General features: G+C 36.6%; 1 protein-coding gene across 6 annotated transcripts in view; it reads left to right on the top strand.

Annotated features, from left to right (window-relative positions):
• mef2cb (myocyte enhancer factor 2cb) overlaps positions 1-5,506 on the top strand; it is a 75,407-nt gene extending 69,901 nt beyond the window's left edge. For 2 of the 6 annotated variants that reach the window (XM_042724622.1, XM_042724621.1), the window contains 4 exons: positions 2,483-2,655; positions 3,537-3,666; positions 4,577-4,712; positions 4,975-5,503. In XM_042724622.1, the coding sequence (XP_042580556.1) occupies positions 2,483-2,655; positions 3,537-3,666; positions 4,577-4,712; positions 4,975-5,338 (803 nt within the window). In that variant the 3' untranslated portion in view covers positions 5,339-5,503. Of the gene's footprint in view, positions 1-2,482; positions 2,656-3,536; positions 3,667-4,576; positions 4,713-4,974 lie in introns of all 6 variants that reach the window. The other 4 variants (XM_042724627.1, XM_042724626.1, XM_042724624.1 and 1 more) reach the window with 4 other exon arrangements.
• The last annotated feature ends 17,848 nt before the right edge of the window (positions 5,507-23,354 follow it).

The following is a 23,354-nucleotide window of genomic DNA, read 5'->3' as shown; positions in this document are numbered from 1 at the left end:
TACTTCACTATGTATGAGGAGACAGGAAACGTATCAGTGCACATGGCACTAACATCCACCCGCTCACACTTGTACAAACACAATCTCTCACAATCATAGTTACTCTTTCTGGTTCCCGACTCATGTCCTCCTTATTTTCCTTGAATCGTGCAAATTGCGCTTTCAAGACTTCTCATTTGAAAACAACAAAAAACATCGCCTTCAAATTAAAGAAAAATCACCATGGCGAAATTGCCGAGGACGACATCTGCATCTAGTTTTCCTCTCGAGTGTATGATTGGGAAATTCATTTATGTCTAGCGTATAATTCCTAACCCTCTTTTAAGTGGCAAAAGCCATGCAGCACTCCACATTTTCCCCCTCGAAAGCTAAAAAAAATAGAGGGATTTGGATTGAAACAAAGACTCTGTACTCTGTATTTTTTCCAGTATAATGTACCCCTCTGGTTCTTTGGAGATGATGAAGTTGGGTTAGCAATTGTGGATGAGGAATAAAGATTGCTTGTCTGATCCACTTCTGGTAGTCATAAGAGAAAGCCACATGTGCACACATGTATTTATCATTGATTGCCAAATGATGGCCTTCACTGTCAATACTTAAGGGCCATGGATTTTATGTCATTCATAGAGACTGCTGCCTTGGGAAATGAGATGTGATAGTGGCAACCTTCCCATTGTGCTCCAGATGGGACTTGGAGTGATCCTTTACAGTTGAAGTAAAGGGTCCTGAAATGACTGGAATATCATTTAAAATCCATTTTCTCCCTCATATTGTACATTCACATTTTTCAAATATAACTTGTAAATTAAATGTAATGGATTTGCAGGATTTTCATTCATTCCAAAAAAGGAAATAAATTTGGCTAACATGAAGTGTTTGAACAAAAACATCAATGTTCTTGTCAAAAAATAACATTTTTTTTAATGAGCTTTCTAATGAAGTTTTTACTGTTTCGCTCTCATTTGACATTAGCTCTTAAAGCACCAACGCATGCCACCTGTCTCTATTCATCAAACACCTGTCTCCTTACCGCAAAACCACGAGAGGAACAAATGAGCCTCATCTCTCTCCTCTCTCTTTCTCTTCATCTACCCACACTCCACATTTTCATCTCTCAACTTTTTTAAAGAGACGTGATGCTGCAACAGTTTGCTCAGAAACAGAAACATTCTCAAGCAATCTGTCATGAATTTGGTTTAGCTTTAGACCAAACACCTCATCCTCGCACATAGACCTTTGCACTCTTTAGAGACTTGCATCATATTTTTCACCAAGTTTCATTTTTAATACTTTATTGAAAATATTAGCACAGTTAATGTCAAATAATAATGAATTAAACCATTAATCTTACCAGTGTTTTTGTTTTTTGCTTTATGTTTTGTTTTATGTTTTGTGGGTTTTTTTTTTTTTTTTTGGTTTTTTGTTTTGTTTTGTTTTGTTTTGTTTTGTTTTGTTTTGTTTTGTGTTTTTTGTTTTGTTTTGTTTTGTTTTTTTGTTTTGTTTTGTTTTGTTTTGTGTTTTTTGTTTTGTTTTGTTTTGTTTTGTTGTTTTTTGTTTTGTAGATCAAATGCAGTGTAATTTCCTCATCCCCACTGCAAAGAATGAATTGTTGCTGTTCAGAGCTGTGTTTGAGCCCTTTACATCACTATATATGACAATTAAAAATATATATATTTCAAAACAGTATTTTATTTTATTTGTTTTATTTTAACATGCCTTTTACATTTCTGAGTATAAGATTAATAAGCTTCATATATTTTTAATCTACATGAAGTATTGAGTTATTACAGGTTTGATATCTAATGAGTGATAATGTAATAATTTGGATAAATAAAATAATGTAATGATATCTCATATTAATTTCAAAGTGAAAATGGTGCTGTTTTTAAAACATTTTGTCCTACCTTTTTAATAATTTCAAGAAAATTATGTAGCTTATCGTTGATAATCAGTTGAACTGGAAACTTGGATCTTTTTACCCAGAGGCCGACAAAAACCATATTTTGAATCATAATGACATATAATGATTCATGAGTGAAAATCATCCGAGCGTGATGGGGTGATTTGGGGTAGCTGAATTAGTCTGGTTTGGTTTGATGGAGGGTGAATGAGAGGGTGTGTTTACCAAGTGCTTGGTACAAATGAATGAGTGGTGGTGGAGGTGAAAGTTGTGTGAAATGGTGTGGAAACATCGAATTGAAAGAGCACATTCTTGGTGAAAGATGGTTGCAATACTCCAGAACGGATAAAACGGTGTTTAATGGCTGCATGTGGTGAAGGCTCACTGGAACCGTGTGGAGAGCTGCAGACAGGCTTGAATAGAGGCTTCACAGTAGATGACGGTGGAAATGGTGCATTCTGGTGCAGGCGAGAGAGTCAAATGAAGCTTGCTTAAATTGTGTGGCATGGTGAAAGTTTGATGTACTTAATTTGGTTCTCTTGTGTCTAACGCCTTTTTCCCTCCCTTTCTGTCTCGCGTTAGGAAATGGCTATGGAAACCACCGTAACTCTCCAGGACTTCTGGTGTCCTCCGGAGGCATGAACAAGAGCATGCAGGCCAAGTCCCCTCCACCAGTGAACCTGGGGATGAACAGCCGTAAACCTGACCTACGAGTTCTCATCCCGCCCGGGGCCAAGAACAACATGCCCTCTATTGTAAGTTCATCACAGTGTGTTAGGCATTAAATTTTACTAAGAGCCCTGATGATACAACCCATGCACCTCAGTTCCTTCATAATCGTCCGTGGTTCTCCTCTCCTTTCTTCTCATTTCCTCTCCAGTAGTTTCATAAACTAAACAAAATAGGTTAGAGTCCTTCATAATCAGTCTCCTCAGCTTTTGTGTTGTTTAGCAAAGTGCTCACCTGTAGGTTAACATAGTCCCATAGGTGGCCATCAGCTTCACTAATTCTGGATTTATCACCCTCCCTTTACTGCCATCAGTCTGAGGATGTTGACCTTCTATTGGTAAGTGACACTGTCACTCAAACCCTTGACACCATATTGGGCTAATGGATAATAGGGGAATTTGTGATTTTGTTGTGCTTATGTGATTAGAATAGGGATGGCGTGAGATGTTATTTTGTTTATTTTTTTTTTGTTATTATAAAGCACATGCTGACCTGTAAAAGTCGTATTTGTGAATAAGGAACATTTACACAGCCAAGCTCCAGAGTGACATCTAGTGGTCATAAGAACCTAATTTTCAGGTCTTATTGACCTCTCCATCTCCACCTCTGCTTTTCTTAATCTCTGTCACATCATTCAGTCATCATGCCAGCACGACAAAAGAGGAAAAAACACCTTCAACCCCTCTGTTGCCTTGGAGACCTTGAGTTTCTATAGCGACCGATGCCTTATGAGGGATTGTAAATCATAGGTTGAGAGGCTTCAGTGGTGCTTCATGTCAAGTGATTATTTTTTCGTTCATTATTTTGCAGGGGGGGGGGTGCTTTAATGAAGATGCAGATATGTTCAAGTCTGTTGACGTGACAAGTCATCTATATGTGTTCCTCTGCTCTCTTCCTCTTCTTATAGAATCAGAGAATAAACAACTCTCAGTCCGCGCAGTCACTGGCGACCCCCGTGGTTTCTGTAGCGACGCCTACTCTACCGGGACAGGGAATGGGCGGCTACCCATCAGCCATTTCCACCTCATATGGTACTGGTAGGTAGCACTTGACCTGCCATAAAACTATATTCACAAACTCTAACAATGAATACACTTTGTACTATATACTCATTTCACATCTTAAGCAGATTATTTAAAAAGTTTTCAGATAGAGGAATACATTTTATTTTTATAGTTATATCACTTTAATGTTTAATTTATATCAATAAATTAATTTAAAAATGTTTATTATACAAATAATATAATAATTACTGCTAAAATTACAATCTTAAATACTGTTCAGTGATCTATTGCTAATAATCTATTACTAATTACTGTAAAATGACATAATTAGCATAAATAACGAATATGTTTAAACTTTTAATTTGTTCATTTATTCATTTACTTTTTTTTTTTTTTATGTATATATTACTTTATTAAACCCAGACTAAATTAATGCAAAATCTCTATGCAGGATTGATTCATTGTCTATTATGGATGTAAAAGAGAAATGATAGTAAAAGAAACAGAAATCTTGAGCTTTTCTATCTAAACTATGAATTTTGAGACAGTGAATCTTACTTTTTAGTTTTAGTCCTTTTTATTTATTTATTTTTTATTTTTATTTTTATGTCTATTTCTATGTATAACAATATTGCAGTATTAAATATATTACTAAATATAAGAAATTCCACTTTTTTAAATCTTTGAAAATAACATGATGTGTATAGATTATTGGAATTAGAATATCTTGTGTTATATATATAATATATAATATATAATATCTTTTTTATGTATTTATTTATTGTTTGGATATCACTGCATTAAACCTACACTGAATGCAGAATATCATTGATTTGGCATGTAATAGCTCTGTCTCTCCAGAAGGCGGAGACATTGTTATCCAAATAAGCAGCACTATAGTTTCGGATGCAAATGTTAACCCAGGTCATGTGTTTTCTTTTAGAATATTCTCTGAGCAGTGCGGATCTCTCCTCGATATCTGGCTTTAACAGTGCTAACACACTGCATCTGGGTTCAATGAGTGGATGGCAGCAGCATCAGATCCAGAACATGCAGCACTCTGCTCTCAGTCAGCTGGGGTAAGTCCAAACACACATGCACTTAATTACCTATACACACGTCAAATAGCCTGTTTTAAGTCTTACGCACTTAATATGTGCAACTTTCTCTCACCCTTACTGTTCTTTGTCACTGTATAGAAAACTTTTCGCAATTCTGCAATAGTTGAAGTATTGTTAAAGAAATGTCAGTGATTTGATTGTATCTTTGGCACCTGTGTACAGGAGTGCACCAGCACTCGTTCCGATCCGTAACCCCCTTCATTTCCTTTCCTTCCTACAGAAATTGCTCTAGCACTCACTTATGTCAGGGTTCAAATCTCTCCCTGCCCTCTACTCAAAGCCTGCACATCAAGTCCGAACCTGTTTCTCCTCCTAGAGATCGATCCAGCAGCACCACGCCCGCTGGCTACGGCCCACCACTGTCCCACCAGCAGCACCAGGGCCTGCCCCCACAGGGGCGACAGGACTCGGGCCGCTCCCCGGCTGACAGTCTCAGCAGCTGCGGCAGCTCGCATGAAGGCAGCGACCGCGACGACCACCGTCCCGACTTCCATTCGCCATTAGGATTGGGCCGGCCTGGCCTGGATGAGCAAGACAGCCCATCCGTCAAGCGTGTCCGCCTCTCGGAGGGGTGGGCCACATGATAAGCCATGCCCCCCTTGGACAGCCCCATCCTCGATCTTGACCTCCCCATGCGAAGCGGCTCACGCGCTAATCATTGCTCTCCCTTATTCTCTGATTTGCTGTAGAGAGGGGAGGAAGTGCTCTCGAAATGACCTGTATTTTTTTTTTTTTTTTTTTTTTTTTATTATTGTTATTTTTCGAGCTCGAGTATTATTTATTTTTTTTTGTTTTTTTTTTTTTTTAAGGGATTTAAGATTTTATGATGTATTATTAATTATGGTTGGGGAGGGTTTAGTGGGTGGGGTTACTATGCATAACTTGTGCAGTGTGTGGAATACAATGTAAAGAATTACCATATATGCATATATATTTACACGTTGTGTAGGTGTACATGTATGCAGAGTAACAAACCAACAAAAAGTGTCAGGTACTCTTGGATCTTCTTCTTTTTTTTGCAAAGTACATGCCTCAGTGATGTTCAGCCACAAGAGGAGCACAACAGAGAGCGTATCGTGGAGGTGACAGCTTAGCACTTGAGTTGTTGTACCAGTACAATATGTACAGATTCCTTTTTTAGTGCCACTCTCTTCAGAGGGGCCCTTCGCTAAATGTATGTTATGGGTGACAATGTCATGTTGCAGGTTCAACGTATTGTACATAGAGAAAAGGCTGGGACATGGGGGAAGGGTCAAGGTTGCTGATTTCACACAAACATAACTGTTATGCAAGAATTTCGAAGGATTGTACAGATATATGTGCAGGTTCTTTGGTTAAGTTATGGGGAGTGGGTATTTCAGGAAAAAAAAAAAAAACTCTCCTGCTGAAGGAAAGAAAATAGTAGGACGGGGATGAAGGACTTTAAATTAAGAGCCATGTTACTTCAGTCTGATGACATTTTAACCTAGGATTTGCAGTTGTTGTTCAGTATTAAAATAAGAAAAAGAGAAAAAAAAAAAGTATGATACACTTGCTTATATTTTCATATCAAAAAGGAATACAATGCAAAGCATTTTTGTGGCTTTTTGTAGTTTCTAAGAGCCAGAATGTGTTTTGATAGCTTTGCTTATATGAGAAATGATAGTTAAAGGATGAGAAACCTTGGGCTTTTCAAACTGTAAGCCACGAAATCTAAGACAGTGAACCCTTGCTTTGCTCAATGTTTTTTTTTTTTCTCTCTCTCTCTTTCTCTCTTTCTTTGTAGAAGTTTTGTTTTTAAACGTGTATTTCTAAGTATATTGAATAATAATATTAAGAATCTTTTTAAAAAAAAATCTGTGAAATTAACATGCTTGTGTATAGCTTTCTAATATATGAATATATATGATAAAAAAAATGGTCATAACATTTTCCCCATTGCGGGGATGTGCAGTTGCATACGTTTAATCGTCTTTCTTTTCCCCTTCTTTGTTTCCTTCACCGGACTCAGTCTTTCAGGGGCAAATGATGTTTTCAAATTTAAGTTGCACTCATAAATATGCCCCCTTTTTTAATAAGCACAAGGTATCCACTTTGGTCTAGAATATTCACAACATTTTCCCGTGTCACATTAATAGACATTGCACTGAAGATTTTATAATATAAGACAGCACAGTCATAGATACCTCATGACTGCTTGTGTAAGCTTGTATCATCAATTAGTGGATTGTGACGAGTTTTGTTCAATTGATATACATATCTATCATTGTGCATTCTGTGATTTTGACAGGACATATGTTAGTCTGTTTTTTCTACCAAAGACAAAAAGTGATGTTATGTTTGCCGATCCATTATCCTTTCTGGTGTTTCTTCACAAGTTGTTCATGCTAGTGGCTGGTACCTCTGACTCACCCTCCCAGTGCCTCAGATTACCTTTCAATGAGTTGGTCTTGTTGATAATTGGGAACATTCTCCTCTAACTAACAAGTGTACAGTATTGTGAAAATGCCATTGTTTGTTATATAGATGTCAACTGTCCATATATGACTCTCCGGTTATTTTTCTCTTTTTTTTATAGATTTTTTTTTTTTTTGGCTGACCTTTTTGTTTCTCTCTCTCTCTCTCTCTCTCTTTCTCTCTCTCTGTCTCTCTTTCGAGTGTTGTTTCCATTAAGTATATAAATAACAAAATAAAAATGAAAAAAAAAATGCTGAAAAATTCTGTAGTAACAAATGTAGCTTGTATAAACCTACAGCTAACCAGGAGAAAGAGGCTTTCAGCGGCACAAGCTGGACTTTGTCGCCACTTGAAGACAAGATGTCATTAAATTAAACCACATCTCTGTATCTCAAGGGACTTGATTCAGCTGTATGTAGTAAAAATTAATGTATGGAATAAAAATTGTTTCTCCTGCTGGGACTAAAAAAAAAAGGTATTTGTATTTTGCAGAGAATTCAGTAAAGTTACTGGCTTTCTTAGTTACACAGACGTCCTGGTGTGATGTTTATTGTGTTCTGTCCCTCAGCTTGACTGCAAGATATCTGTGTGAACATGTATGCAGCCAGTATCTCTAAACCAAACATTTTTTACTCAAAATGGTTAATCGCACAAGAATCAGTACATTATTATTATTATGATCGGCATGTTTGAGCCTGTCTTCAAATATGCGCTAGGCTTTACCATTCAGGGTTTGTAGCCATGCACCATAAAGCTGTGATAGTCAACAAATACTTAGTCTGACTGAATAAAATATTAAATCATATTCATCGTACATTCTTACATTACAACCTCTCAGAACAGTTTTGTAAAATCGAATCATGTTTCTTAAAAGATACCATTAAAATAACTGCCCCGAGATATCACACGGATATCTATTGGGTTTGTTCAGCCAATCAGAAGGCTTTCAGGCGCTTTTCTGTCGCGTGCACAGGCCAGTCCATATATGGGACCGGAAGCTGGACATGGCGCATTTTATTGAGGTGTAAAATGTTCGAGATTACTCACCTGTCAACAACGTCCTACACAGCCAATCCTCATAAAAAGCATAGTAGAATAAATCAACGAAACCATTAACAGGAAGAAAACAGCTGACCATCTGTACAGCTTTTCGTGTTCTGAGGGAGGTAAGAGCTTCAAAACGGTTATAAACAAATTCGGAGTTTGATATTGTTATTGTTTGGTCGTCATGGTTATTCCAAAGTGGTAGGATTGTGAAAGTACGTTTAATCTAAGGTTTTTCTGATGAACATACAAGAAACTTAACATCTCTCACAACACCTGACCATCCCTCAGATAACATTAACAGCCCCTTAGCAAGAGTTTCTTATTGTTTCCCTTGAAAATATGTTTAGCTCCAGAATGTTAATCAAATATTAATTCTTACATTCAAACCAAAGAGCTACATTATTATTAGGCTGGCATTAGGGCTAACAGTAGTAGCATGGTAGATTTCATGTGTACGCGTTATAGTCTAAACTATCGACCTTTGAATTTGTGCATTGGTTTATTAATTGCCTTTATAAACAATGTAAGATTTTTTTTAGGAAAATGTAAGACCTAAGATTATTACATTGTTGTAGAAACAGTAAAGGCTGTTGAAGAGACAATGAATCATTCTGGCCACAAGATGTCACCATTGTTCAATGTTTAAAAGATATTTGCCTTTATTTCATTCACCCGCTTCTACGGTGAAACTGAGATTACTGAACTAATATCTGTAAAATGCGTTAAAACATACATTCATACTGCACAGATTCTACATATGCTACATATTCGTAATCTTTGATTAGACATTAATTTTGTAGTCTATTTGTATTATATGCAGAATTGTATTTATTTTTGTACTGAGTGCGTTTTAAGCTATTTCTAGCTGCTTGATCACATTATTTGCTATTGACCTGTCCTGTACATATAATGTAACATTTTAATATTTAAAATAGGCCACTTTCATCACAGATTCTGGTCATCTGTGAAGAGAATTTTGTATTTCATTTGTATTTTTCCCCAGATCTGAGAACATCATGAAGTTGTCACGTATGCTCCTGAGTATTCTCAAACTTTGATACGTATAATTTAATATATTTATTGTAGCTCTATATAGAACTAAAATGTAAGTATTTTTGCCCTTTGATGATGAAAAAGACAGTCACAACAAAGAGATTATTTCAGCATTTAATCAACATTATTTTCCACTCCATCAGATGTTGCACAGAAGATATTTTCTCTCCTTTGAGTTACATTTTCACAAATCTTTCAAAAAAACATTATACATGAACACAACAAACGAAAGAGAGAGAATCAAAGGCGCACTTTGACACTGAAAGAATCTGCAGTCTAAACTTAAACTGAAATCTTGGATCTATACGATTAATAACTGCGAGCCAAATGGACAATTAACAAATGAACAGATATTTTGTCAAAGGTTTGTAAAATGTAAAACGTCATAAATACCATTAAATATATGGAACACTGTGACACTTTTCACGAAAAAATAAATAAATAAAAAATAACAAGCTCGTATGGGCATAGCTATAATCATTGCAGTAAACTCACTCTGAAGGTAGCTTTCTGCTAACAAACAAAAAAAAAAAAAGAGCGGAAACATATCAGTTTCTTTAGAGTAAAACGAAAGAGTTTGTTATAAATTAAGCTGCTTTTAGTTATTTTGTTTTCATTTATTATTCATTTAATTAATTTGGTTTTCATTTATCATCCATTAGATAGGCTAGCTAGTCTACATGTAATCATCATCGATAAATAGGCTATTACATTAGTTGCGGATATTTTGGGGGGAATATCGAAAATTACCAGACTCATATTTTTAGACCCAAAATATGATTTCTCTCTTACTCCCTCGGTCTTCTTTCTTTTTTCTGTCTTTCTAAGTAGCCTACATAAAATCATTAATTTAAAATGCATTTGCTCGTCAATAAGCTTTATAGAAAAGGAGGGCATGCAATTTTTGACAAACATCAAGTGAACATAACTGTAAAGTTTTTTATTAACATGGCATTTAAGATGAATTTTTAAATGAAACCATGCGCGTTAATAATACTAGGGTTTTGCTGTATGCTTGAAAGCGGTTATCACAATGTAAAAAAATAAATACATAAAAATAAAAATCCGTGCAATAAACACGGCTTTAACTGCATGATCTTAAATTATAAATCGCGTGTAACCCGCGTATTGGCCAGAAGTGGCTGCGACGATGTTTTTGAAATTACATTTTAAAAAATAAAATTAACCTTTGAGATGCCTCTTTGCTTTCTATCACACATTTCCTGGCTTTATTAAGTTCTCTGTCTTAAGAAAGCGGAAAGTAGCCTATATAAACGACTTTTCCCTCGTGTTTTTACAGTCAACTGCACAGTGGGCTACTGGATATAATTTGCAACAAGAGCGACAATAGTTAGTCATTACTGATAATTGAGGGTGACAAAAATATAACGGACTAACAAAGAAATCTACCATAAAGCCAATATGTGGCTATATGTTTTCAAAACTGATGCTGCTAGCCTATTAATGTGCGTGTAGCCTGGATTTTATTTCCCCAAAACAGAAATGTGTTTAACGTGTCTACAAAAATAGAAAAAGACACAAGGCTCCTATATAATGTAAAGCTTAGTATTTATTTATCTATCTATCATTATTTTATTACAATTTGAAATCGCTGTATCAGTCAGTTTGCTTTTTAAAAGATGACGACAGTCGTAGATTTATATTAATGGAAGCTTTGAGAGAGGAAAAACTAATACATAATCAAATAGCCTGCAGTTAAAATGATAGATTACATTATGAATTTATGAATGGTATGTTCACGTGGAATTATCGCTCTTGTCTCCTGATAAATCGTTACATTTGTTTCTGCAGGAGTGCGCCACAGAGCATTTCGCCACTAGATGTCGCCACGTGTTACAGAAATGCATCACAGGGACTCAAATTTCATTTCTCACTTCGAATGAATTTCTAGAGCACGAATGGCTGAGGCAATATTTAGAAATGGCTTGAAATATCATTAAGAATAGAGTTTATTGTTTTATTTGCTGTCTTACACGTTTAGAGGAATTGGCCACGAGGTTATGTGTCCAACACGAAAAAAAAAGATGTAGCTTAGCAATTGAAAAGAGGAAGGCAAAAACTAAAGTTTATTAACACTATAAAATATTTGTAAATACCCACCGTTTTATGTCAATTCTCTGTTAATCGTATGTGTGCACTGCATTACAATAAGCTAAACAATAGAAAGAAAACATGAATGTCTTTGTATTGAATTACCTGGAAATCAGCCTCCCTCCTCTCTCTTACTCCTTCTCCACCCCTCTCTCTCTATCATACGTTTAACTCACTTAAACAACAAGTCTAGAACCTATCTGATATATATCTATATCGGTGATATTAATGATTGTGAAAAGAACCACGAGAGAGATAAAGGAGAGGAGAAATAGAAATAAGCCATAGTCTACGGCTCGTTTAGACGCTAGACATTTTTGATTTCTCGTTCTCATTATTTACACGCGTAATTAAAGAGGCTGGATTACAGAGCTGTTTTTTGATGCAATAAGTGACCATTAAGACAGTTTGCTGCATATATTTTCAATTTTACTGTATTTGTTTATTAAAATCGATAATAAGAATCATCATCTTTTCAAACTATTAACAGTATATTTACAGGGACACGTTGGGAAAAATATATCCTGTTCAAGATACGCAAAAACAAAAATCAGGGTTTTTTTAACGTTTAATCCAAAGTATGTAGGCTAACGGTTACAGACTATAAAATGTGTGAAAGAGTCAGTGAATACAAAAATCCTACAGTTGCCAAATCTTCTCATTGAAACGTCTTTTTTCATGAGCCTCGAAAACATTCTCAAAGTTATTAAGACTCTTTTGGATTAGGTTTTAAGGGTGTCTTCAGGAATTGCCTGAAATCTCTTTTCATTCTCCGTAAAGTCGAAATATGACTAAATATGCACCCTACATTAACTTTATACTAACTATAGATTAGGTAACTTGGTCCATATGACCGAACAATGGCAAAAACAAAAAACAAAAAATTTTTTTTTTTTTTTTGCCATCAATGGCAAAAAAAATGCTCCGAATTTAATGCAAAATAACATAAGAATAACGTGAAAATAAATTAAGATTTGAAAATAGCTAATATAATTTAATCTCCAATTAGGCTATACAGAAACAGTTTTATATGGTTTATATTAGCTATAATTCAGGACGTTATGGTGAGTCATTGTCTCCCATTATATTTATAGGAGCTGTGGGAAAGTTTGAAATCCTTTTCTCTATAGGTTTTAAATATGCATAAGTATGGTAATCGCGGTCCTGCTGTGTTGCAAACAGACGCAGCAGATCACACATGTGCTACACAACTTCGGACCGTAAAGTCGCCAAGATGAGGACATGCAGAGTCCAAGTAAGTCCTGTTTTTCTCATTGACGTCTGTTCGTATAAAGAGATATAGCAGGGCTGTCTGAAGTTTAAGACGGAAAACATGCGAGCATAGGACAGCACGTGTGTTGACCCATTGGGAGTAAATCTTTACGCGTGTGCGCGTCTGACCACTTCTATTGGGTGCCAGATCAGTTGAGCAAAGGTTCACAAGATGAAGATCAGACGCTTTACGAGTAGGAACTATGAAGAAGAGATGCCTAAGATTGCGCAAAAAGTTCTGGAAAAGAGTCTTGACTCGAAAGTAAACGCGGTTAAATTAATAGGAAGTGGATATTAGGCCTAATGATGACTTTAGCGGTAAGTTTTGAGGTCAATTGCAAGTTCAAAGCAATAGATTTCGTTAATTAATTTTCTAAGCATTTGCCTCATGATTTCAGCTTTTCTTTGTTTAGACTACTAGCAGACTATTTGTCTGTGTGGGTTAAGACAGCTAAAGAGAACTAAAGATGTGATGCTTATTTTTGAATTACTATGTAATAATTTACGAAATATTCATTATTTTTTGTCCTCTAATAATAATGTGTTAATACTGTTAAGTGCATAGAAATATTGTTTTACTCATTTTTGTTCGTATAGACGACTTCAAATTGCATGCAAAATTTGCTTTGTCTAGCTAACTACAGTTGTAGTATTTTTAACCGACTATTTCTGAATTTGAACTTAATGATATGCTAATGTAACACAATACTCTTTGTGCCTTTTTGTTTGAGCCGATCAAATGTCTTTGTTCTCTAATAATGCTTTTGAATATTAACTGGTATTTTGTCATATTTGTATTGACGGATCCTAAAGGAGGAATAAGTAAAAAAAAAAAAACCTTAAGTAGTGTTTAACTTTCTTTAAATGGATGAAAATAAACAATAATGGAGACAATGCTGTAGCCTATGCAATAAAAATCCGCATCGCGAAGAGCCAAAGGCGCATGAAATAAAATGGAATCAAGACAGCGCAGCCATGCACCGTGAATGCAAAGGAAATTCAAATATACCTTTTAAATATGCATCAATATTAAAAATAATACACACGCAAGGACCAACTGCGGTGAAGATGTAAGAATGGCGGAGCAGGCGTCTCATTATGCATGATGGGCGACCTCCCTGGCAATGAGTCTCCGCTTCTTTGCTGCATATGGTCCAGTTTCACGGTCCAGAAAGGTTATTCCTTTCAATAAAAAAACAGCAACTTACATATTCTTCCGAAAAAGAAACGAGCCACCTCGAAGCCGAAGAGGGGAAATTACTCCGACCGCTGAAAGAAAGGCTATGTTGGGGGATTTGCATATTTGATGCGCTAATTTCCCTGATGTATTTAAATATGGCTGCACGTAGCCGATAGGCTTGCTACGTCATCGGACGTGACCTCGTTGTAAAATCTAAACGTGAATTCGTTTTAGTCAAACACAAGTGCTAGCAATAATTGAGAACAGTGAAATAAGATTTAGGCAACATTATTTAGAAATGTTCAGAATCTTAAATTAAGAAATGTATTTTTCAAAATCTGAACTTGATCATTAAATAAATAAAAAAAAACTTGCTATAATCACAATAATAATAATGAATGATTATGTTATATAAATATGTGTGGTGTGAATTAAGGTTTTGGGGTGGGTCTAACCACCTTAATTCATGTGTGAAGCCGTTATCATTGAATGTCAAAACAAAAGGTCTGGCATCAGGTCTCACATGTGAATATTCTTTGTTACATATATGTATGTGTTTCAAACTTAGAAGTAAATGAGTGCGCGTATTCAAATATAATGCTGACCCACAGCAATCTCAGCCGCAAGAGGAGGTAACTATAGCAACGGTATTCAGCATTTTTTTGTTCGGATCATCGGATAGGACATTGACAAAACATAATATTATTATTTATTACTTAATTACAAATGTGAGATGCATTATTTTAAAAAAAGTATTTTGGATAGTTGCGCTAATTGTAACTATAGAGGCGCCAAAAGAAAACTGATTGTATAATTCGTAGACTGCACATATTATTGCGTGTATTCATGGCACGAGGTAAAAATGTAATAGCCTGAGGCCCTATTCTGTGCCTGCGTGCGCGCACTCGCGCCTGAGGTTATGGTGAGTTTAAATAGTACCAATTTCACTTTTCTCTTTTTCTTTTTTTTCTTTCTTTATTTTTTCTTCACAAGCTATTACGTATCAATGTGTAAGTTTTCCCTGAGCTGATGATGTCCTCTCAGTGTCAGATGGCCATTGCGTTCCGTCAGTCAAAACGTGTTGGGCAGAAGCGCTCGGAGCAAATTCATTACCGCAGTCAATCCGTAACCTGGTCTGGGAACTTGAGGCTAGTCCACGCCAATAGAGGAACAATGCCTCCTCAGTTCAAGTCCAACAAAAGACCTGGCGAACTTGTTTGAATTTCAGAGCACGTCCTTTCTTTCACAGAGAGGACTGCCCCCTCCCGAACACCCTTCATGAAAAAAAAGGGGGGGGGGGGGGGAAAGGAAGGGGGGGGGGGGGGGTGGACATGCCGACCTTCTCTGCTCAACAGTGCACTTTTCTATTTGGTGCTGCAGACAAATAGGTTATGGGAAACTTCTCAACCCCTCCTCTCTCTCTCCCCCTCTCACTGGCTCTCGCTTATACGGTAGCTGTCGTTCTCGTGCGCTTGGACTGTGCTCTTGTGAGAATCAGAGCCGCTGAGGCACGCGTAATCAACTGCGTATTAGCGGCAATTTTAAACCGAAAGCAGCCTGTGCACGCCGGCTTCATACCTACAGCAGGAGTTGCATCTGGTCACGTCGACTTCGGCATAATTATAAAAAACCTTTGCTCAAGTGAGTACATCTGGAAACACTTCTCTCTTTCTCTCTCTCTTTTTTTGTGGCCATTAAGAATAATACAGTGCTATTAGGTGCATTACAGATTTTGACTAAAGAAATTTCACAATTGTATATTGGAGTTTTTGTAGAGCAATGTCATAGATGTTAACATACTTTGAACTGATCTAACACAAAGCACTGTCTCTAGGCCAAAGTTTCATGCAGTGATAATACAAGGTGACAAAATCTCACAACTTGTCATTATGCGCAAGGGAATTTAATTTAGCATTTTGGAACAGAAGTATTCATGTTGTGCTGCTTAGACAGTGATTTTGATTGCAGGTCATGCATCAAACACACTTTTATTTTCTATCACACAAAATTCTTTGAGATGATATGTGAGCTGTCATTGATTATAATGTAATAACTGTTATGTTGATCAAACCTCTTTATGACTCTAGACAGAAGAGACACTGGTTTTGGCGGTGGTGTTGTTTCAGGAAAGACAATCAACTTTCACATGTGTTAATAATGTCGTTTTTTTCTTTATAGATAATATGTGAAAATGCTTAGACTAGCTTCATGTGAGCATGTGAGTCAAATGTCTTATTCGCTCTTATTGATTTTAGCAGTGCTCTGAGATTGTTATTTGTATTTGGTTATGCTCTATAAGGCCTGAATGAGGTAGATGTTTTCCAACTTAAAGCTGTTATTTGTCTTAACAGATATGAACTGTTGCTGACATTATTCACCTAAACCAATTCAGTCAGAACGCCATCAGCGTTAATGATAGCTGTCTTTTAATCTAGATGTAGCCAAAATTAGAGACCTATAAGCCAAGAGATCCATTATTTGTGTATGTTACTGTACAGGCCTGCAGAACATCTTGTGTGCTTACATCTGTGATGTTTCAGATAGTAAATGACAGAGTGGAAATGAATTGAAGACACATTGTATAAGATAAGTGATATAAATAATTTTATTGAAAATGTTTTTCAACTTTACAACCACACGCATACACACAGAGAGAGAGAGAGAGAGAGAGAGAGAGAGAGTGAGAGAGAGAGTTGTGCTGTGAGTCCCACATTCTGAAACCCACACAGATGCTGGAAAGTCAGCATCACGTTTTGATTGATAGGTTTGTCACTTACTGCACTCAATTACAGTTCTCACGAAACAGAAAGTAGGCATGAGTAGCCTATGTAATCAATTTAAAAATAAGATTCTGATATCAGTGGTCCGAATATGAGGGTATCCACATATATTAGCAATGGAAACCACCTTACTCTGTCTAGAGAGCAGCTGCTATACATACCTTTGCGTGTTGACTGTCATTGCCAGAGGGAACAATCGCAAGATTCCTCTTATCGCCGGCGAGCATTTCCATGTGTTCAGTCGCACTAGAATCGAAAATCCTTGTGAGCGAGGGCGATTGGCGTTGCCTTTCAAATATTTCCATCAAGCATGCTCGTCGTTGAAAATACGTTTTGCGTTTAGCAAAAGTGCGTAAGGATCGCCGCTTCAACCTGCACTCTAGAGATTTCTAATGACATCATCATTATCATCATCACCACCACCATCATCATCGCCTTGCACTCGCGTGGTCTAAGACCTTTGACCTTTTCTGGCTGGTCCATATTTTGGTACTGGAAGCCCGTCCCCCCGCTTACCCCCTCCGCCCCCCCACTCCTCGAGATGTGGCCCTGTTCCCTCTCTCAGACCGCTGGCAGCAGCAACACAATCCTCCTCTCGTCTCTCTCATAGCAGCTCTCAGGGATCTGTGGCATACCGATCTCCTCCGTGCACGGACAACCTGCCACCACTCGGCCAAAAATAAGAGAGAGATCTCTTTATTCAGTGCCGAAACAAACGCGATGTTATTTCCGTGTGCACTTTTTCCCTCTGGAATCGGATTTTTCCTTTGTATAATCTCGCTGTTGGTTCCGTGGGATATCCATCGCTCCTGCCACGATTTAATAGAGCCAAAGGAGCCTTTTGTGAGATCGGGAGGTAATTTGCAATGCAAATGATGGCCTGTGCGAGGATGACTGCTTCTTATTCGACAGGCTCCCTCACTCCAACTCTCATATTGTTTTAACGTTATCTACTCCGATGTCAAGTGGATTATAGCTTCCGTTTTGATTCTCATTACCCTGTGAAGAAATTGTCATTTATGTTTGTTGGCAGCATACCTACTTTTAAGAACTACAAATGACAATTGTGAAGTCCCGTGCCTATTTTTATTGTTTTAGCAACTTCTTTACCTGGATTTATTCTTACACAAGACACGGAGGTATCCGGAGATTACTGTTGTGGAATTGGAAGCGAGTTGTTATCTTTGGTTATCTAGCTGTATGAGTATGTTGCACTTCATAAAGCTAGATAACCGAAAGTAAAAACTGCCTCCTGGCTCATCGAAAACCCTGGATGCCTAATGACACGAAGATACATTTACACAAATGTATTATAGGCTATGTCAATACCTTTGGAGAGCTGGCTAGACACATTGTCAAACAAGAATTTGGGTTTTATTTTTTTGTTTATTTAGGTTTTATTTGGTGTTATGTTGCTGTGAAAAGTATGCATTTGTACTTAACGCTTGCGCGCAAAAAAAAAAAAAAAAAAAGAGGAAGAAAGAAAGAAGAAAATGTAAACGTTAACGCAAGCAAGCAAAAAAGTCAGCTTCGTTTTTCCCTGAGGAAATATTGTTTTACGCAGCATAATAAATTAATAGACTCGCAGAGATTAATTTAGTAATACTCGAGTTGGTATGATCTCACCAATTTACTGAAAACTGACACGTGAAGAGAGAAGAACCCACGTGCTCACTATTTATTTCAGCTCGGTCGCCTTTGGCCAGGAAACGGCGCTGGCATCCCAAACAGAAATAATTAGGACATATAGAGAGAGCTGACAAAAAATGAAAAGGGGTGGGCACATGGGGAGCGAGGGGGTCGGTCCTTCTTAATTGATTCCGTTAAACGGAGCGCAGTAGATGTGAACGACTGGACGCTCCCATTCCCACGCTCGAGGGCAAGTGGTAATGCCACGGCCCTATCCAGAATATGACAGACAGCGCCGGCGGGCTGGGGGGGCTGGGGGGGCGACATGGGTCATGAAAAGATGTCAAGTGCACCCGACTCATCTGCATCCCTTTAGAAAGTGGCGACCGTTCCCAGCCTCAGCAGACGCGGGCCCCAAAGCAGGAACAGTAGCCTAACGGCTGTGAATATATCACTGGCATGATAGCTATATACGCTGCTGCTGCTACTGAGGTGAAATGTTTGTAAGTGTGGGAATAAGGCGTGTGTATGTAAAATAAATGGCGTATTGAGCTTGAAGTTTTGAAGCATAGCTTTGCTGCAGCTCTGCCTTAGACCGCGTTGAAACATGACATCACCACTATTGTCCTCAAAAGCGCTTGCATTTGAACTTGACAAGTGTGAGATTTTTTTTTCGTCTGGCTTAACGCCCTCTCATTATACCGTATTTATTCTTTGCAATAGACTTTAGGTCTACTCTATTATGAATTTATTCAGAGTATTTTTGAAATAAAATATTTTAGAGGCCTACAAGGCAAGTTAGTTGCGGATTAAAATAGACATTTTTATAGGCTTAGTAAATCTTCACATACTCTTTATTAAACCATTTACCTTTCATTAACAATATCAAGGAACTCAACACTTACACAGTGCAATTGTAATTTTATTCAAAATGTTAGTCTAAGAAATAGTACCATAGCTTTAAAAACATTTTTTAAACTAAATAATTATTTTAATATCTAGCCAACATAATTTATAAAAGAAATAAATGCATTACAGTATGTTGCTATTATTGTTGTTGTATTTTGCTTTTTTTTTTTTTGTTGTTGTTTTTTTTTTTCAAAATTATGATGTATTGAAATAAATATATATATATATATATATATATATATATATATATATATATATATATATATATATATATATATATATATATATATATATATAATATAGCTTTGTTTAAATGCCAAAACTAAAGTAGTTTTATCCCAGGCTCTTTTCTGTGAAGGCCTGTAGTAGGTCTTTATGTGTTGTCAATAAGAAAAAAAGAAGGAACATGATATTGTCAGGCTATTACCAGAATCCACTGTGAAAAGACATTGACACCTTGCCTTTTGAGTTCAAGACAACAATGGTGTTAAAAACAAAAACCTGCTTTTCACATGTCATTCTAAATTAATTTGACATTTTCTTATTTTTTTTTCTTATTTTTTTTTTTTTTTTTGCATCACAAAACCGTACACTTTGTTTTTGCACTCCAGTCAAACCCTTAATAATTCCCCTTATGATAATGCTACATGTCCTCTCGTTTTACATATTCAGCGCTTGCTTTGTATGCACCAGGTCTTGACAGTCAATCTATTCAAAATGTCCGCATTGCAATTTAATGTGTACTGTTGAAAGGTTGAATGTAGTGTTGAATGTTTGCAAATCATTTTTGAGATCACTTTTTTCATTACTGCAAAACCACAAGCTCTGAGTGATAGAAATGGGTCATGTTTTTTCAAGAATATCAGTGATACTATAGAGAAGGCAGCGCTGCATGCTATAAGCCAGTGCTTTAACTTATAACATATAAAACACATATTTAATATTTCATGTATAATTATTTTTTGTGTGTTTGAGGATTTACATCTTCTACGTGATATCTTAATATAATCTCTGTTTTGGAGATTTTTATGGAAATCAGCAAAGATGCGTAAGTGTACTCGTTCTAAACGTCAACTAAATATTCAGCATGTGTACATGATTTAGGACCTAGATTGAGATGAACTCCAAGGTTCCTTTTGAATATGAATTTTTATGTAGTAGGCTGGCTGCCTGCAGCTCTATGAATGAGCCGTTTGCTATTGTGTGTGTGTGTGTGTGTGTGTGTCTTAGACAGTTCAGGCATATTGCTGTCTTGTAATTGGCTGAATACTATAACCATAGCGACCATGGCAGCTTATCAGTATTCATTGGGCAGGCAATCTTCATATTTTTGGCTACTCCACATCCTCCACCTGTTCTCAGTCACAATCCCTTCATAGCGCTTCTCCACAGTTGTCTTTAATGCTGTGCTCATCTCATTCAGTTGTTAGCATTTGGACAACTGGCATTGTCATTTCTGTTTATTTCCTTGAATATATTTTGTTTACCTCTAATTTTAAATATATTTAATCGATGGATGCTTAGCCTGTTTAGTTTTTAAATTGTGTCCTCAGATCCATGCTTCCAAGATCCATTGTTAACAGGCTATGCTTTCTTCGCTTTGATGAAAATGCATTTGGAGAGAAAATAATTGTAGATGGAAATGTAAATAGCATCTTTAACAAGCCATATTCAAAGACGGTAGGACACAAGTTTTATTTATTTAATTTTTTTTCGTAATTGTGTAAGGATACGGTGAGATTTAAGAGTTTTTTGTTTGTTTGTTTGTTTGTTTTTAGCAATGTTTGTGGTTAAATTACTGAATTCAAAAGGGCATTCAGAAGTGTACATGTTAGATTAGTTTTTTTTTTTGTATATCTCATTTTATGATGAGAAAGCTTATGGTTATTAATAATAATAATAATAATAATAATAATAATGCATATTATTTTTAATGCGTTTTTCTGAAACCCAAAGTGCTACAACACAATAAAATAATAACAATAATGACAATACAGTAATAACAAAGTACACTCAATTACAATAAACAGCTTTAAAAAGAGGAGTCTTAAAAGACTTTTTAAAACAGTCCAGTGTTGGAGAGTGTCTAATCACTGAGGGAAGAGCGTTCCACAGATGTGGAGCAGAAACAGAAAAAGGTTATGCTTGTAGAACATTTAGGTTTACTTTCAGATTGTATGCCCCACAAAATAAAATTTTTGCTTGGTGCATAAAGTGGCATTTAGTTAATCACTTGCGGCATATTGATACTTTTTACAGTGTTGTGATGAGATAAGTACAGTATTTTTTTTTCTCTTTCTCATCTATATCCCACTGATTTCATAAGAAGCAATTCTAGATTTAGGAAGCTTACATGAATGTATAAGTTTACTTCCTACAATCTAACTCAATAAAGTGCCATAAAATGTGCTGTGATGTTAAACAAGCAGATACATGTTGGCACAGAGCATCCTGTAGACCCGCCCCTTCTCGACCAGGTCACATGTACAGTGTTGTTCCCACTGGTTGGAGTCGCTGTGGCAACAAGATGTGATCTAACATGCGTATGACGGCAATGTGCAAAAGCAGGACAGGTTCCATATGTGTGTGTGTTTGTGTGTGTTAGTAAGTGGAAGATTCTCTATGCATGTATGTATGTACTTGTGTGGGCGTGGATCTGTGAGGGTATTAAGAACCCACTTACATGTATCTGTGCATGTTTGCATTAAGATTTGTCATGGTTGTGTGTGTAATTGTGTATATCAGTGTTTCAGCAACAATCTGGTATCTCACAATACACAGCTCATTGACATCCCAAAGAAGCAGGCAGGTCTAGCACCAAAATGTTCAAATAGAACAACCCTGCAGCGTGATTCATGGAGCAAATTAACCTCAGTGTCAAGATTTAGAAGCAGTACAGTGATTGCAAAAAAGTCAAAATATTTTCCTTTAATATGATATATAACCCTTGGTAACATGAGGAAATTCTCATAAATTGCAATGGTTAAATTGTCACAGCTCAGTCCTGCATTTAGGTAGTTCAATCTTGACCTGAACACTTCAAAATCAGTTCAGTAAGTTTTTTTGAAATGTCTGAATTATTGATTTGATTTATTGTGTAAAGCTACTGTTGATTTTGTTAAAAATCTGTCATTGTGTATTATACAATATAGTATATATTTTCGCAATGTATGTAATTGGTAATATTATAATGACATGATAAAAATACAAGATTGAATAACATTGTTTTTACTCTAAGTCAGAAGCAATCTGTGCAATAGCCGTGTTGTGACACCGTATGTGTTACTGGCGTTAACCGCAGCGGTGTGACTGAGCGTGTCTGTTGTCTGCTGAATTTAGATTATGCAAATTCTCAGAGCTATAAATAAGCCAATTTGTCTCAAATACCCCTCAAAACTCAGATCAGTTGAAAGAGCCTAAATGATGCATGTCATGCTGATGAAAAGCTTGACAGTATTATTTACAAAAAAATGTAATTTAAAGCTTACGTTGTTCATAAATTACAACAAAATATTTTTTTTTCTGTACATTTAACAATTTTTAAATAATCTGTTTGAAGGAACCTATTTTCAGGAGTGAATAATGCAGTTTAAATATGGCTATATAGCGAGTTTGTTTGCTGAAAAAACATAAGTATTTTGATCATAATAATCAGTTCAGGTGAAATCAGTGTAATTAGGGTTGTGCCACTCATTTCTTAGAAAATGAGTAGAGATTCCTTTTTGTGTCTCTAAAAAAACATGGGTTACAATCCAAAGGCAGCATTTGTCATACATGTCAGAAATGTTGCATAGTGAAGTGCTGCACGTTAGCATACTTACATTTGAATCACTCGATTCTATGCAAATTTAATGCATGCGGACTCATGCATATATGCGGAAGCTCCAGACTCTCAGCTTAATATGCTTATTAGTGTGACGTGGGAATTAAAAATTTATCATGCAGGTGGGGTAGGCGAAGGGTGCCCCACAATCTTCCTTGAATCGCATTGCAGACTCTGGGTAGGAGGAGGTGGGCTGGGCTCCGTCAGCGCAGTAGCATTTCCTTCAAGGTGCCACCATCTTAAAGAATTTAGCAGTGGTGAGCATGCGAAAAGGATAGACCTAAAATGTCCGCTGGCACGCGCTTGATTACAAGCCCACCTCGCATGTTCCAATACTGCGCCACCGCGTTCGCATAATC

Source organism: Cyprinus carpio, chromosome B5, assembly GCF_018340385.1.
Source record: "Cyprinus carpio isolate SPL01 chromosome B5, ASM1834038v1, whole genome shotgun sequence".
Classification (NCBI taxonomy): Eukaryota; Metazoa; Chordata; class Actinopteri; order Cypriniformes; family Cyprinidae; genus Cyprinus; species Cyprinus carpio.
The sequence above is the reverse complement of the archived record's forward strand: the minus strand, read 5'-3'. Positions and strand labels throughout refer to the sequence as shown.